This window comes from Myxocyprinus asiaticus, chromosome 39, assembly GCF_019703515.2.
Source record: "Myxocyprinus asiaticus isolate MX2 ecotype Aquarium Trade chromosome 39, UBuf_Myxa_2, whole genome shotgun sequence".
In the NCBI taxonomy this organism is placed as follows: domain Eukaryota; kingdom Metazoa; phylum Chordata; class Actinopteri; order Cypriniformes; family Catostomidae; genus Myxocyprinus; species Myxocyprinus asiaticus.
This window is the reverse complement of record NC_059382.1, coordinates 41380341-41394348: the sequence shown is the minus strand read 5'-3', so window position 1 is coordinate 41394348 and position 14008 is coordinate 41380341. Positions and strand designations below refer to the sequence as shown.

At 43.2% G+C, this 14008-nt stretch overlaps 1 protein-coding gene across 1 annotated transcript; it reads left to right on the top strand.

Annotated features, from left to right (window-relative positions):
- Positions 1–694: 694 nt before the first annotated feature.
- Positions 695–5812, top strand: otol1b (otolin 1b). The gene is made up of 4 exons (XM_051678724.1): positions 695–1258; positions 4294–4383; positions 4502–4573; positions 4668–5812. Exons 1-4 carry the CDS (start codon positions 859–861, stop codon positions 5549–5551), a joined length of 1446 nt encoding a protein of 481 aa, XP_051534684.1. The 5' UTR covers positions 695–858; the 3' UTR covers positions 5552–5812.
- Positions 5813–14008: the final 8196 nt, after the last annotated feature.

The window sequence follows — 14008 nt, the reverse complement described above, 5'->3', positions numbered from 1 at the left end:
CAGCCCCCCCCCCCCCCCCCCGTCCAACCGTCCAGCTACTAGACTATGATTTTTTGTCCCTGTTTGCTGTTGGTTGGATGGCTTGATTCATGAGGGTCCTGTATTCACAAAAGCACCACACTCTAGACAGGTAGAACAGGTTTTAGCTCATATGGATATATAGGATGAGTCAAAGAATGACTTCCATTCAGTATTATTTCCATTCAGTTGAACGTAACAAACCATGAATAATTTACCCCTTTTCAAATTAATACACAAGATGGTACAAATGAGTAACATGGAACAATTAAATAAAATTAAAAAGATTGAAGAGAAATAACTCACACACATTATTCAGCATATGGAAATACTTCCCAAATTGATAATATCTGTATTTAACTATTTAATTTTATAAATGCTCAAATTAATAATGTACAGTTGTAACTTTTAGGCCTGAAACATCCAGTGTCCTGTGTAAGTACATAAATGCAAATGTTATAAATTCACAAGCTCGATTTCATGATTCATCGTGTTCTGAAATGTGTAAGAATGCAAGTAATCACTGGATTTACAGTTGCCACACTTTAGCGGACATTAGCCTTAACTGTCTTTTTCTATAGTCAGTTTTCTCTTTCAGGTCAACTACTGTCAATGCAGAGTTAAAAGAAAATCTTTTGAACAATTCAGTTAAACTGTTGACATGTTTCTAGCTATCTATATGGTTTAATGGCACAGATTTGAAGGAAACTCTGGCCTAATTTACTGGAATTCATCCAACAGTGAGTTTACAATGCATTGAACAAGCATTCGTGCCTGCATTTCTGTCCTAACATTTACAATTTTGGGATTAATTACCTTCACCTTCTCCACAGACAGAAAATGGGTGTTCTCTATATGCGCACACTCTTCGTAGCTGTAATAGCACTGATCTTTATAACCACATATGATGCGATCAAGCCCACCCAGAGGCCAAAGTATCAGTACACCAAGAAGCCCCCACGAGAGATGGTGCAGACTACTGTTTATGTAGGCAAGCCTACTGTCACGGCACGGATTGTGGACTACACCAAATCAAGAGAGCGCTTCCCTGTGGTAGTCACAGAGAGCACAACAGTTCCTGCAGACAGCTATATAGATTACCCTACAGACACCACTGCATCCCCCACTGCAGCAAAAGACAACTACACACTGGACTATAATGAATGCTACTTCAACTTCTGTGAGTGCTGTCCACCAGAGAAAGGTCCACAAGGTGTCAAAGGAGACCCTGGACTGCCAGGTCAGTGAAGTTTAGTCATGTTCATTTGTTATTTCTATTAAATAATGTGTTATCTATATATATATTCCCAGTAGGAACAACCCTAACCTTTGTATTCCCAGTGTGAATGACCCTGACCCTTGTTATTTCTTGGTATATAGTGCCTCTTTCAAACTCATTACATACTGAATTTGTAATTTTTTTTTTAGATCTGATTTATTTTAACATTGTGTAGCAGAGTGGGGGGTAGAGGATAGAGCTGTAGCACCAGCAGAGGGGGGAGAATGCTGCTGACACTAATGTTTAAGGGAAAACCAACAGATAACAGGGAAATACTAACCCAATCACAAATAGAATGATCACACTTCTCTCTGTGAGTCCCAAAACAGTACTTCCGGAGCCAGAGACAGAGTTGTAAATGTAAACATGCCAAAAACCAAAATGTAAAACAAAACAAAACAAAACAAACAGAACAAAAACAAAACAAAGCAAAACAAAATAGTAAAACAAAACAGCAGTGTCGGAGTTCAGCCCTGCAGCTTCAGTGCAGACAGACACATTCTGGTGAGCAGTTTATTTGACCTATAATAGAACAGACCATTATAAAAAGCTAAAAAAACATTAAACCCGCATGTGTTTTAATCACCATTGTATTTAATGATTTCACATACCAAAAGTGTTGGAGCTACAGCCATAATTACGGCCGTGAATACACAGGCGGTATACAGTACGGAACAGACAGACTGGAGGTAGGCAGCAGTCGGCCAGTAGAGCTCCATACGAGCCTCGCACAAACAAACGCTATAACATACAAAGGAACTAACATTATTAGCACAGGGTACCAGAGCCATGCGGTTAGCCTAACATCTAACATAAGTAAGGAATAATTGACGACGATCCATTGAACTGTTGAAAAATAATGCACGTTGTGACCGTTGCACTTCGGGTGTGCATTATTTTTAAACAATTTAATAGGCCGGAGTCAATTATTCCACTTATGCCATGGTTACCACACCTTAAGACATCGTTCAGGGTTTTATCTCAAGATATTTTCTGGTTTTCGTCCCTAAAACGCTTTTATGAGACGAACTACTTGCTTCCACCACAGATTCAGCGACTTTAATACAGTCATAGCCTTTGTTGCTAATCCGAAAACACATTAATCACATTAGAACTAGCAACGGAGGCTCGCACTGTTTTACTGGACTTAATGGAGTAACAAGTTATTGCATGTGTGAGTTTGTATTTGAGGGATTGAAAGAGAGAAACTTAGATCATGAGATATCTCACTTCTGGGATTACCTTTTTTCTCGTCAGAAGTAAACTTCAAAATCGCCAAGATGCGTGTCGCCATATTCCCGTTATAAACCTTAACAACTGAGATGCAGGAGTGCACTGACATGACCACTCTGTTTTTCTCTCACAAGTATATTTGGGTATATAATGTCTATGTGTCCACGAGTGTGTGTGTGTGAGAGAGGGGGAGCGTGAGGGTGTTTCCCACAGATATTTCAGATAATATAGAAACTGTTGTATTGATCAAGTGTACTAGCTCTGATACAGCTCCAGCCTTCATTGCTATTTCAAAAATGTCATGTTAGAACTAGCAATGGAGGATGTGCTGCTTTTCGGAATATGAATAAAAAGGTTGTGTGTGTGCGAGCGTATGTGTGTGTGTGTGTGCGAGTGCCAGCGTATGTGTGTGTGTGCGTGCACACGTGCATGTGTATGTGTGAGAGGGTGTGTAAGTGCAGGGGACACAAGGGAGCACGAGGGCTCTTTTTAACCAAAATTGAAATAAATGTAGGATATTTTAGACATTGTTTTAACATTCTTAACCTATCTACTTTAACCAATGTCTTTGTTTTAATTGGTTATTTTGTTGTGGTAGCCTGTAGGGCTCTTTGAAATAACTGAAATAATTTGGCAAAGTGATATGGAACTGTTATGCGGTCAAGACCTGGAACTATTTTATAGCCATGCGTTTACTTTAAAAATAATTGCACATCTTAGAACGTCTGTGAACCAATCAGAATGAAGCATTCAACAGACCCGTGGTATAACAACATCAACACATACCTTTGGAGCGGAAGTGTCCGATACCGGAAAGGGGGCAGTCATTAGACCGTGACGCGCATCTAGACTGCACGTAGCCGCCCTAATATACCCCACAAACACATGCTGACAGGCTATCAAAACCCACATAATACTGAAGGGGGTGATACAATAAAACAGACAGATGCGCTATTCTTATATGCACTGCATAATGCAAGTCGCATTAAAGTTAAATTATATTGGCATAAAAGGAAAATTCACCACAACCAGGGGAAATACTTCAAGACAGTAGTCTGTCTCACTACAATTGCATCAGAACAAGGATTTTATGGCTCAGAAAACAACACTGATTGAGCTTAAGCAGCTGAGTTCTTGAATGTACCAGCTAAATGATTGAATTTAAAAATGGAATGAGGCATAACAGGGTGGAACTATCAGCAAATGCTTTTTTTTTTTTAACACATTACATGTAGCTGTTTTGTTAGTTGTATATTCTTAGCTTGCAAATGAATGACTGATATTTGAGACAGTAAAACCTCTGTTTTAATAGTCCATTTCCCTCTGTTAGACAGCAGTGACTAGGGTTGCAACTGGGTTTCCGTAAAGGGCGTCTATTTTCCTATATTTAAGCAGCGATAAACTTGGTCAGATGGCGGAAATTCTGAGGTGTCACACATTTGCATTGAGAAATATTGGCAACCCCAATGGTGATAACACCCATTTGTCGCATATTTTAAAGAAATGTAATTGATTTCCCATTAAATGTTGCTGACAGGGTGGAATGTGTGTGATGAGCAGGATATGATCACAAATTAAAATGTGTTTTGTTAGATTTCCTAGTTTAAGTTCCCTGGAAAGCATAATCCTTTTTGGAGCGGTTTCAGTCCATGTTTTAAATGTTTTGTAATATGAGATCATTATTCTCAGGGTCATGACCCATTTACTATAGGCATGTGGGGAAAAAACATGAGTTCTATAGATGTGTTTATGTCACATTGAAGGCATACCTGGTGAAAAGGGAGAACCTGGACCCAAAGGTGTACCTGGCCCAATAGGGCTGAATGGAATTTCAGGATCTAGAGGAGATAAAGGTACATACTTGATAAGTAGTTTACATAATGATGTTTTTACTGTTTGTTATCTCTGTAATCTTGATGACTGCTTCAGCATAATATTGCATGTTTGAGCTTTTCCATTTTAATGTAACAGGAGAGAAAGGTGACCAAGGAAACACTGGATTCACTGGGTCTCCGGGCATTCAGGGAAAAGCTGGAATGAAAGGTGGACTTTACTCATCCATCACATCCCACTGGGAATATAAAGAGTTGTTTGATCAAAACAAAAGTCATGAAATATGTTTGTTTTCCCTTAAAAGGTGACATGGGTATTAAAGGTGAGAAAGGTGCGGCTGGCCTGCCAGGATTTAAAGGTTCTAAAGGAGAAAAAGGAGACCCAAATTTCAATGTGTCAAAGGGTGAGTGGGGCGAGCCAGGTAAAGATGGGCCGCCGGGACCCCAAGGCCTGACTGGTGAAAAGGGTGAAAAGGGAGACAGAGGAGAGTGCGGTTTGCTGGGTGAGAGGGGTCAGAAAGGAGAGCCAGGTGACCCTGGACCACCAGGTGTGCGTGGAGATCCTGGCCCATCTGGACAACACGGTATGCACGGAAACCCTGGCATCACTGGAGAACGTGGAGAACCAGGAATTCCTGGAGTGAAGGGTGAGCCCGGAGGACGTGGCCCACCAGGACCCAAAGGACTGAGAGGTATCCGGGGAATTAAGGGTGAGCGCGGCCCCCAAGGTAAACGTGGCGACCGAGGTCTGCGTGGAATAAAGGGTGCGATGGGCAACAGTGAGATGAGACTACGGTCCGCATTCAGCGTTGGCCTGTATCCAAGCAAGTCTTTCCCTCCTTCAGGATTTCCAGTTCGCTTCGACAAGGTATTCTACAATGATGAAAACCATTATGATATCGCCACCAGTAAATTCAACTGCACCTACTCAGGAGTTTACGTGTTCTCCTACCAGATCACAGTGAGGAACAAGCCTTTACGAGCTTCTTTGGTGGTGAATGGGGTGCGCAAGGTGCGCTCAAGGGACACTCTGCACGGTCAAGACATTGACCAGGCATCCAACTTAGTGATCCTTAAGATAGTTGCTGGTGACCAGGTATGGGTGGAGACCCTCAGAGACTGGAATGGTGTCTACTCCAGCAGTGAAGATGACAGCACCTTCTCTGGGTTTTTACTCTACCCTGACTAACATCCTTTCCATGAATAAACCAGTGTGAAATCCATGCTGAACTTTACATGACATGGACATGGGAGGAATTCATTGCTTCATTGGTTAAATGTAGTGTTGTTAGAGAGACAAAAGTCCACTGTGTAAACATGCATCAGTCATCTTTGGGTGTCTTTACCAAGAATCTTGCAATTCTTTGGATTTGATTCTTTATAGCCATTCGATCCCCTGTTGTTAATCATGTCAGATTGGTTAATTTGATGTCATAATAAAATATTATTATTTTGAGCAAAACAAATAGCTTAAGTACATACATGACTATGACTTGAATAGTTATATACAGGTGCTCCATCAATAAGAGTTTGTCAGTGAATGATTCTTCGCTTTGGTCCCCCTCAGTCTTAAATATTTGGTCGAATCCTTGGTTGTCTAGCATGTTTTGTCTTAAGAGTCCTGTGCAGCTCTTTTTGCATACTGTTTTTTTTTTTTTTTTTTGGATATTCTGTACATATTCAAATGTTATGATGAGGAAATAATTGTTTTCAATAGATGTATGGTCTTCATTCAATTACTTTGTCTTTTGGAATGAAGTCTTTATTTTATACTCATACAGGCATTTTGACACAAATGATAGAATAAATTATGTGAATTTAGAGTCAACAGAGTATACATACAAACCATATAATATCAAATCATATACAGAATAACGTATTGTATAAAAACACATATCACAATGTAGGCTTTGGGTTGTTGGGTTTCTGCGCACTTGTAATAAAATCAAGCAAGGAATATCACTTTGATCGAGGCTCTTCTTTCCTATTGACAAGGTGGAAATGTACAAAGTCTGCAAAGAAAACTACATTCAGTTCTACATCTTTCTTTAATTCTTCTCCCTCAGGAGCTTGAGTGATGGTGTAAGGTAAAATGATGATTTTCTGAACACCAAGACAGACATGAGGTGTTGAACAGCATGATTCTAGTGTATCACATGTACTAGTCAAAAGCTCTTTTTTCAAACCTAGTGAGCAACCTACCTAGACAGCATTTTAAGTTAACAAAGGCAGAATTTGAACGAGAAGACTATGGAAAGGCTGTTCCAAAAGTTAGAAAGCAAAACGGTGCTATTAGATGTTCTTTTGGGCTAATTCGAAGGTAGCATCGAATATATACTTCCAGAAGAATGCATTGTGACAAGCTCCGTGAAAAAATGAAACCGAGATGACTGTTGGATTAGCAACATGCTACGATTATTTTCTATTGGAATCAATCAAGAGTTGTGTTGACTGTAGTGTTCCACGTCAGTCACTTATGAGGCTCCATATCAGGAAGGACACTGTCTTAGAAGACAACAGCTAGGCAGCTCACTAGGGTTTAGAACAGAGTGCTAATTCAGTATGTGAGGCTCTTACATCATCAGGTCCACTTGGAGCACAGGTTAACGGACTTCCAGTTCCAGATTATTGCTCCACCTCTCCACATCCAGAATTGTCACTTTGGCTTTGCAGGTGTATGTCCTCTAATCCTAGTGCTGTACCTGTCTGATAGTGTATGTGTTGGAGGAAGAGGAAGGTGCCAGCCAGCTGTTGTTTTTCATGAAGTAGTATTCTATATTAAGGTTTTCCCCTTAAAAGTTCAGCTGGGTGTTACATCTTAAATTCTTCCTTCCCAAGAACGATCCGACCAGAAACAATGGCCAACTGCGGCGTTCAACTTATCTGGAACATTTGAAACATGGTTAATGTTGCACTGGCAGCAGTGTAAATTTACACAGCCTTTTTGTGTTTCCTGTTAACCTAAACTGACCCTTTGCTGAGCTCCACCTTAAAATATTACTGACCAATCCTACCTTAGCAACTGGTGCTGTCTGCCATGTATTCAAACAAGCTTTTTCTTTTTTGTAATGCAAGTCTTTGAAAGTTCTGTGTGTTTGGAGGAATGAAGATATGAAATACAAAACATTGTGAGATGTTGTTGCCACCCGGAACTTAATGACACAAGCTACCCAGAAACACTAAAGAGGCATCGTCGTCCCTTTTCCAAATATTTAAATAAATAGCCTAATTAATTGATTCATTTCTACCATAACATTAATTCATTTACATATTGATTCAAGGCATTGTGTCATGGTCACAGTATCATAGTGAGTATGTTGTAGAGATGTCCAGAACAGCCTCAATTGTGATTAACCCTTCATAGTTTTCAATCATGTTATTGCATGATGTAACAAGCGATTGACTGATATGGAATTTTTAATGGCTGATAACTAGCGTGGCCAATATTATGCCGATATATATGATATAGCGTATAGTAAATAATGGCATGTACATAAAATTGCATAAAGGTGCTATATGTAATATTTTTACTGCACTAAATTATAAAATGACCATTATATGTCATTAGAGAATTAGGAAACATGCTAAGTTGAAATACTGGCTTCTCCGATAACAATGCTACAGCCAGTATATTCTACTTTGAAGTTTCCATTCCTGCCAGAATTTATATTTATGTTTTGGCCTGTGTGATCCCGCCCACTGCCCACTCACCAATAGTATTTCAAGACCACTGGGTTGCCAGATTTGAACAAGTTTTCAGGCAAACAACACTGCGTACTGCAGCCATGGAAGCCAGCAAATGAACTGGATCAGAGATAACAGATTCCACCCGACCTAAAAAGCCTCGCCATCTGTCTAAAAACCACCATGACCAGAGACATAGTAAAACAAGAATAAATATTGGAGATGCCTTTGGAAGATGGAGACAGCTTAAAGCCCAGAAATCCTTTAAAACGTCTTTGAGACGTTTATGATTTAGAATGTTTGTAAATCTGATCTTTTAACAATGTTTTGCAGATGTTTATTAGATTGCGATGCTTTCCATATTAAACTATCTAAAACAGACATTTCAGAGATGTACATGTGCTATCTGGGTAGTCATCTCATAAAGAAAGAAATTGTTAAAACATCAATATAAGGAAGTTGGATTGTGTAGATCCAGAAAGAGCAGTGATCAGTGATTGAAACAACATTTGTGAGTCAGAGGAACACAGTTTTGATTCAGGCTGACATAATACGTGCTTCACAGGAATACAGACAAGAATACAGTTTTCTTTTTTCTTTTTCTTTTTTTTTTTTTTTTTTTGAGGTTTCTGAATTATATCTTTGAAAGATATTCAGTGCACATATTTGAATACAGTATATTATAGAAGTTTTAATACTACTTGCCTTTTATCATTAGACAAGACAGTTACAGGGAACTGTTGAGGAGAAAGAGGGAGAATGAAACACAAGAGCACTTTAAACATAATTTCCATCTGTTGAGCTTAAATACTACACTACTGTTTAAAAGAGACATTGTTGCACGCCAGTTTATTATTGTTGTAACACAAAAGCACATAACAGTTATTCGGCAGATGCTAATAATTTAAAACTACAAAGAAATGGCCAATATATTATATTTCGATATTTCGGTCGAGCACTAAAAATAACAATTACATAAAAATTATTTGCAATGACACTTTTTTTTTTAGTCCATCCCACATTAATTTGACAGAAAATTGTGCTGTTCATGGAAATCTCTCATGTGTTCCAAAAGGATGTTCTGTGCTCTTGATTAGTGATCAGCAGTAGCCAAAGTCAGCAACGCTTAGCAAAGGGTAGATTATTTTCATGATATTCCACATTGTCCAGGTCTCACCTAGTACAGTCACAGGAGTGGAAACAGACTGAGCCGAGTGTCATTCATAACCCTGCATCCATGATGACCTGCACCAGTAAACACCACCGTCTTCAAGCTTAGCTGTTTACTGCGGTGATACTGAATCTCAGACATGTCCTTATAGAAGCAAACTTCTCTTGCCACGGGATTGTATCTAATGCGACACGTCAGTATCACTGTATTGTCAATAATTGAAGGTGTAGCTGGTGTCTGTAAGAGCACCCATCCTCCTGCAAGTGAAACGCGTGAACATGTTCATAAATGCATGTAATGAACACTCTCGAGCTCAGTGTCTCCCCATCGTTGATGCTGAGGGAATTGTCCAAATGCAAGACACTGTTTATGCACACTTTGTGAACTATAATCTCCACACACACTTTCCTTAGAAACATAATTAAAGGAATAGTTCACCTCGCAATAAGTCTTTTATTATTTATTCATCCTTAAGTCATTCCAAACCCATATGACTAACTTTTTTATACAGAACACAAAATATGTTTCTCAAAATATTTACTCTGCTCTTTAGTATACAATGATATCGTACAATCTGAAATGGGGGGATTAAGGGGGATGGGGGGGATTGAAGGGGTACCCGGTTTATGCACCACACGCCACTGACGTATATAATGATACTGAAGGTATGACGATGTACATGTAACTGTACAACATTCAGAGAAAACACAATTACAAAACATCACAGTGAAATGTATTATTAGAAACGAGTTGAAAATTTTACAATCCACATGCAGATTGAGGGTCATGCTGGGAAGGGTCCTCAAAACAAATGGCTTTCACTGCCTGACAGCTACATTCTCCACTGAGCTCAATCCAAGCCTCTCGAGAACCATCCAAACCCATTTCAGCTCCATTCCGAAACCACTTGTATCTCCAGGAGACACGCTGCAGGTTATCCTCAGATCTTCACCTGAGAACACTTGGATCTCACCTTTACTCAGTGTGATGCTGGCCATCATCGAGGCCGCTGTGGGCTCTGAGTGAGGGTGAAACACAAGGCCATTTTAATTGTTGAGAGTTGATTTCTTATGAAAAGAAGCATACTTCAGCAACTTTTACCATTTAAAAAAGGAAGTTCTATGTTCCCTATCTGTCACTCGCTCGACGTTGTGTCGATGTAGTGACACTAGGGGTCACCCTTGGGAGCCTGATACACCTCTGGTCTTTGATAAAAGGCCAATGAAAATTAGCGAGTAGTATTTGCATGCCACTCCCCCGAACATACGAGTATAAAAGGAGCTGGCGTGCAACCACTCATTCAGATTTTCTCTTCGGAGCCGAACAGTCAATGTTTACTGAGCTGACTGTTCATTCACCTCTGCTGGATCTGAAGGCGCATTTCAGCAGCTTCTCCCTCCTCTGCACTGGTGCACTGCAGAGAACGCCCCTGGGTGCTTCGGCAGAAAAAAGAGAGTATATTTTCCTAAAAGAGTATATTTTTCTAAAAAAGCAGCAGACACGGAAAGTCTTTTTAAAGACACATCTTTTAAAGATGTCTTTCCGTTTGTGTGTTATTCCTGGTTGCGATCATTACCTCTCAACGGTCACGATCGCTGTCTTTCTTGTCTGAGCGCGACCCACACGGAGACAGCATTCGTGGATGGTTCATGTACTCACTGTGAGAACATGACCATGTCAACGTTGCGGTCGCGGCTTGCTTTTGTAAGAAAGAAAGAAGAGGTTTTACAGCCCCTATTTCATTGTACCGAAAAAAGGCGGTGGGTTGCGCCCAACCTGGACCTGCGAGTACTGAACTGGGCTTTACACAGATTCCCGTTCAAGATGCTGAAGCAAAGATGCATTCTGGCCAGCGTCCGGCATCAAGATTGGTTCGTGGCAGTAGACCTGAAGGACGCATACTTTCACGTCTTGATTCTACCTCGACACAGACCCTTCCTGCGGTTTGCATTCGAGGGTCGGGCGTATCAGCTGCCGCCTTGTGGACGGGCCCGCGGCTGCATTGGCACATCAACTGCCTCGAGTTGCTGACAATTCTGCTCACCCTTCAGAGGTTCCGGCCATTGATCCAGGGCAAGCACGTGTTAGTTCAGACAGACAACATGGCAGCGGTAGCATATGTCAACCGCCAAGGCGGTCTGTGCTCTCGTTGTATGTCACAACTCGCCTGCCATCTCCTCCTCTGGAGTCAGCAGCGCCTCAAGTCGCTACGATCCACTCACATCCCGGGCGACCTCAACACTGCAGCGGACACGCTGTCACATCAGGTTACCCTCAGGGGAGAGTGGAGACCCCACCCTCAGGTGGTCCAGCTGATTTGGAGTCGATTCGGTCGAGCACAGGTAGACCTGTTTGCTTCCCGGGATTCCTCCCACTGCCCGCTTTGGTACGCCTTGACCGAGGCACCTCTTGGTATAGACACATTGGCACACAGCTGGCCCCCTGGACTATGCAAGTTTGCGTTTCCTCCAGTGAGCCTGCTTGCATAGACCCTGTGCAAGGTCAGGGAGGACGGGGAGCAGGTCATCCTAGTAGCACCCTACTGGCCCACCCAGACATGGTTCTCAGATCTCACGCTCCTCGCGACAGCCCCCACTGGTGAATTCCCCTGAGGAAGGACCTTCTTTCCCAGGGACGGGGCATCATCTGGCACCCGTGACCAGACCTCTGGAATCTCCACGTCTGGCCCTTGGATGGGATGCGGAGGACTTAAGTGGCCTACCGCCTGCGGTAGTAGACATGACCACTCAGGCTAGGGCTCCCTCTACCAGGTGCCTGTATGCCTTGAAGTGGCATCTGTTCGCTAAGTGGTGTTCTTCCCGACACAAAGACCCCCAGAGATGTGCAGTCGGATCGGTGCTTTCCTTCCTGCAGGAGAGGTTGGAGGGGCGGCTGTCCCCCTCCACCTTGAAGGTGTATGTAGCCACTAATTTTGGCTCATCACGATGCAGTAGATGGTAAGTACTTGGGGAAGCATGACTTGATCATCAGGTTCCTGAGAGGCGCTAGGAGGTTGAACCCCTCTACACCGCACCTCGTCCCCCCGTGGGACCTCTCTGTAGTCTTTCAGGGTCTATGGGGAGCTCTCTTTGAGCCCTTGGAGTCAGCTGAGCTTAAGGCACTCTCTTTGAAGACTACCCTCCTGACTGCGCTCACGTCCATCAAGAGGGTAGGGGACCTGCAGGCATTCTCTGTCAGCGAATCGTGCCTGGAGTTTGGTCCGGGTTACTCTCACGTGATCCTGAGACCCTGACCGGGCTATGTGCCCAAGGTTCCCACGACCCCTTTTAGGGATCAGGTGGTGAACCTGCAAGCACTGCCCCAGGAGGAGGCAGACCCAGCCTTGGCGTTGCTGTGTCCGGTGCGAGCTTTACGCATCTATTTGGATTGCACGCAGAGCTTTAGAAGCTCCGAGCAGCTCTTTGTTTGCTTTGGTGGACAGCGGAAAGGAAGCGCTGTCTCCAAACAGAGGATGGGTCATTGACGCCATCATGATGGAATATCAGGCTCAGGACGTGCCACCCCCTGCGGAGTTACAAGCCCACTCTATCAGGAGTGTGGCGGCCTCCTGGGCCCTGGCCAGTGGCGCCTCTTTGGCAGACATCTGCAGAGCAGCGGGCTGGGAAGTACCCAACACCTTTGCGAGGTTCTACAATCTCCGGGTTGAGCCGGTCTCGTCCCGAGTAGTGGCAGGCACGAGCAGGTAAGTTCCAGGACAACTGGCCGGGTGTACCGCTTGCGCATAGCACCTTTCCCCTCCCTTGAGGGGAAGATGTGCGCTCTTTTCTCCCAGTAGTGTTCACAGACTGTGATCCCTGGATGACTTTCCTCCTTAGCCCTGTGGCAGTCGAGTTTGCGGAGAAACTCGCTGCCGTCTCAGTAAGTGCGCTAATGAGGCCCTGTACTGAGGTAGGTGCTCCGCATGCGATGGTTCCCCGAAGGCAACCCCATGTGATATTTTCCGCAAAATCATTTCCCTGTCGGTAAACTGCATCTTCCTTGGGCAGGGCCCCTCTGCCCCCGGTCACCATGCTTGTAGAAACTCCTCCCCCTTTGGGTAGGACCTACCATGGGACCTCTCCACATGACATACTTCCAACAAGGCTCGGTAAAGACTATGTGACGTATTTCCACTCAAAATACCCCCCCCCTTTTTTGGGCGGGGTGTGGTCTCCGCAGTGTCTTCCCCTTGGGAGAAGACATAGACACTTAGGGCTCCCAGTCAGTTAACAAATTCCACTGTTTTGGGGGATAAAAGAGAAGGAAAAGAGGCCTCGGCTGGGCTAGCCTTTCCACCTATTTGCTGGGCAGTAGACTTGTTCCTGAAGGACTGTTCGACGCTCATAAAGAGCATTGGGGGAGGTTAAGTGATGGCCTGGTGCGCTGGCTACGAGGCACAGAGCAGTCTGTCCGTCACACACTGCCACTTCACACAACACTGTTCAGTTAGTTGTGGCGTTTTGTATAGAGACCCCTAGTGTCACTACATTGACACAACGTCGAGTGAGTGACAGATAGGGAACATCATGGTTACTTTCGTAACCTCCGTTCCCTGATGGAGGGAATGAGACGTTGTGTCCCTCTTGCCACAGCGCTCAACAACCTGCTGAAATGGCCGGGACCTTATCTCGGCTCCTCAGCACAAAACCTGAATGAGTGGTTGCATACCAGCTCCTTTTATACCCGTATGTCTGGGGGAGTGGCATGCAAATTCCACTATCCAATTCTCATTGGCCTTTTAAAAAAAGATCAGAGGTGTTTGGGGCTCCCAAGAGTGACCCCTAGTGTCAC

Coding starts and splice junctions, on each gene's coding strand:
- otol1b (XM_051678724.1), top strand. CDS start 859: ATGGGTGTTCTCTATATGCGCACACTCTTCGTAGCTGTAATAGCACTG. Junction 1,259..4,293: donor AGGAGACCCTGGACTGCCAG/GTCAGTGAAGTT, acceptor GTCACATTGAAG/GCATACCTGGTGAAAAGGGA. Junction 4,574..4,667: donor GGGAAAAGCTGGAATGAAAG/GTGGACTTTACT, acceptor TTCCCTTAAAAG/GTGACATGGGTATTAAAGGT.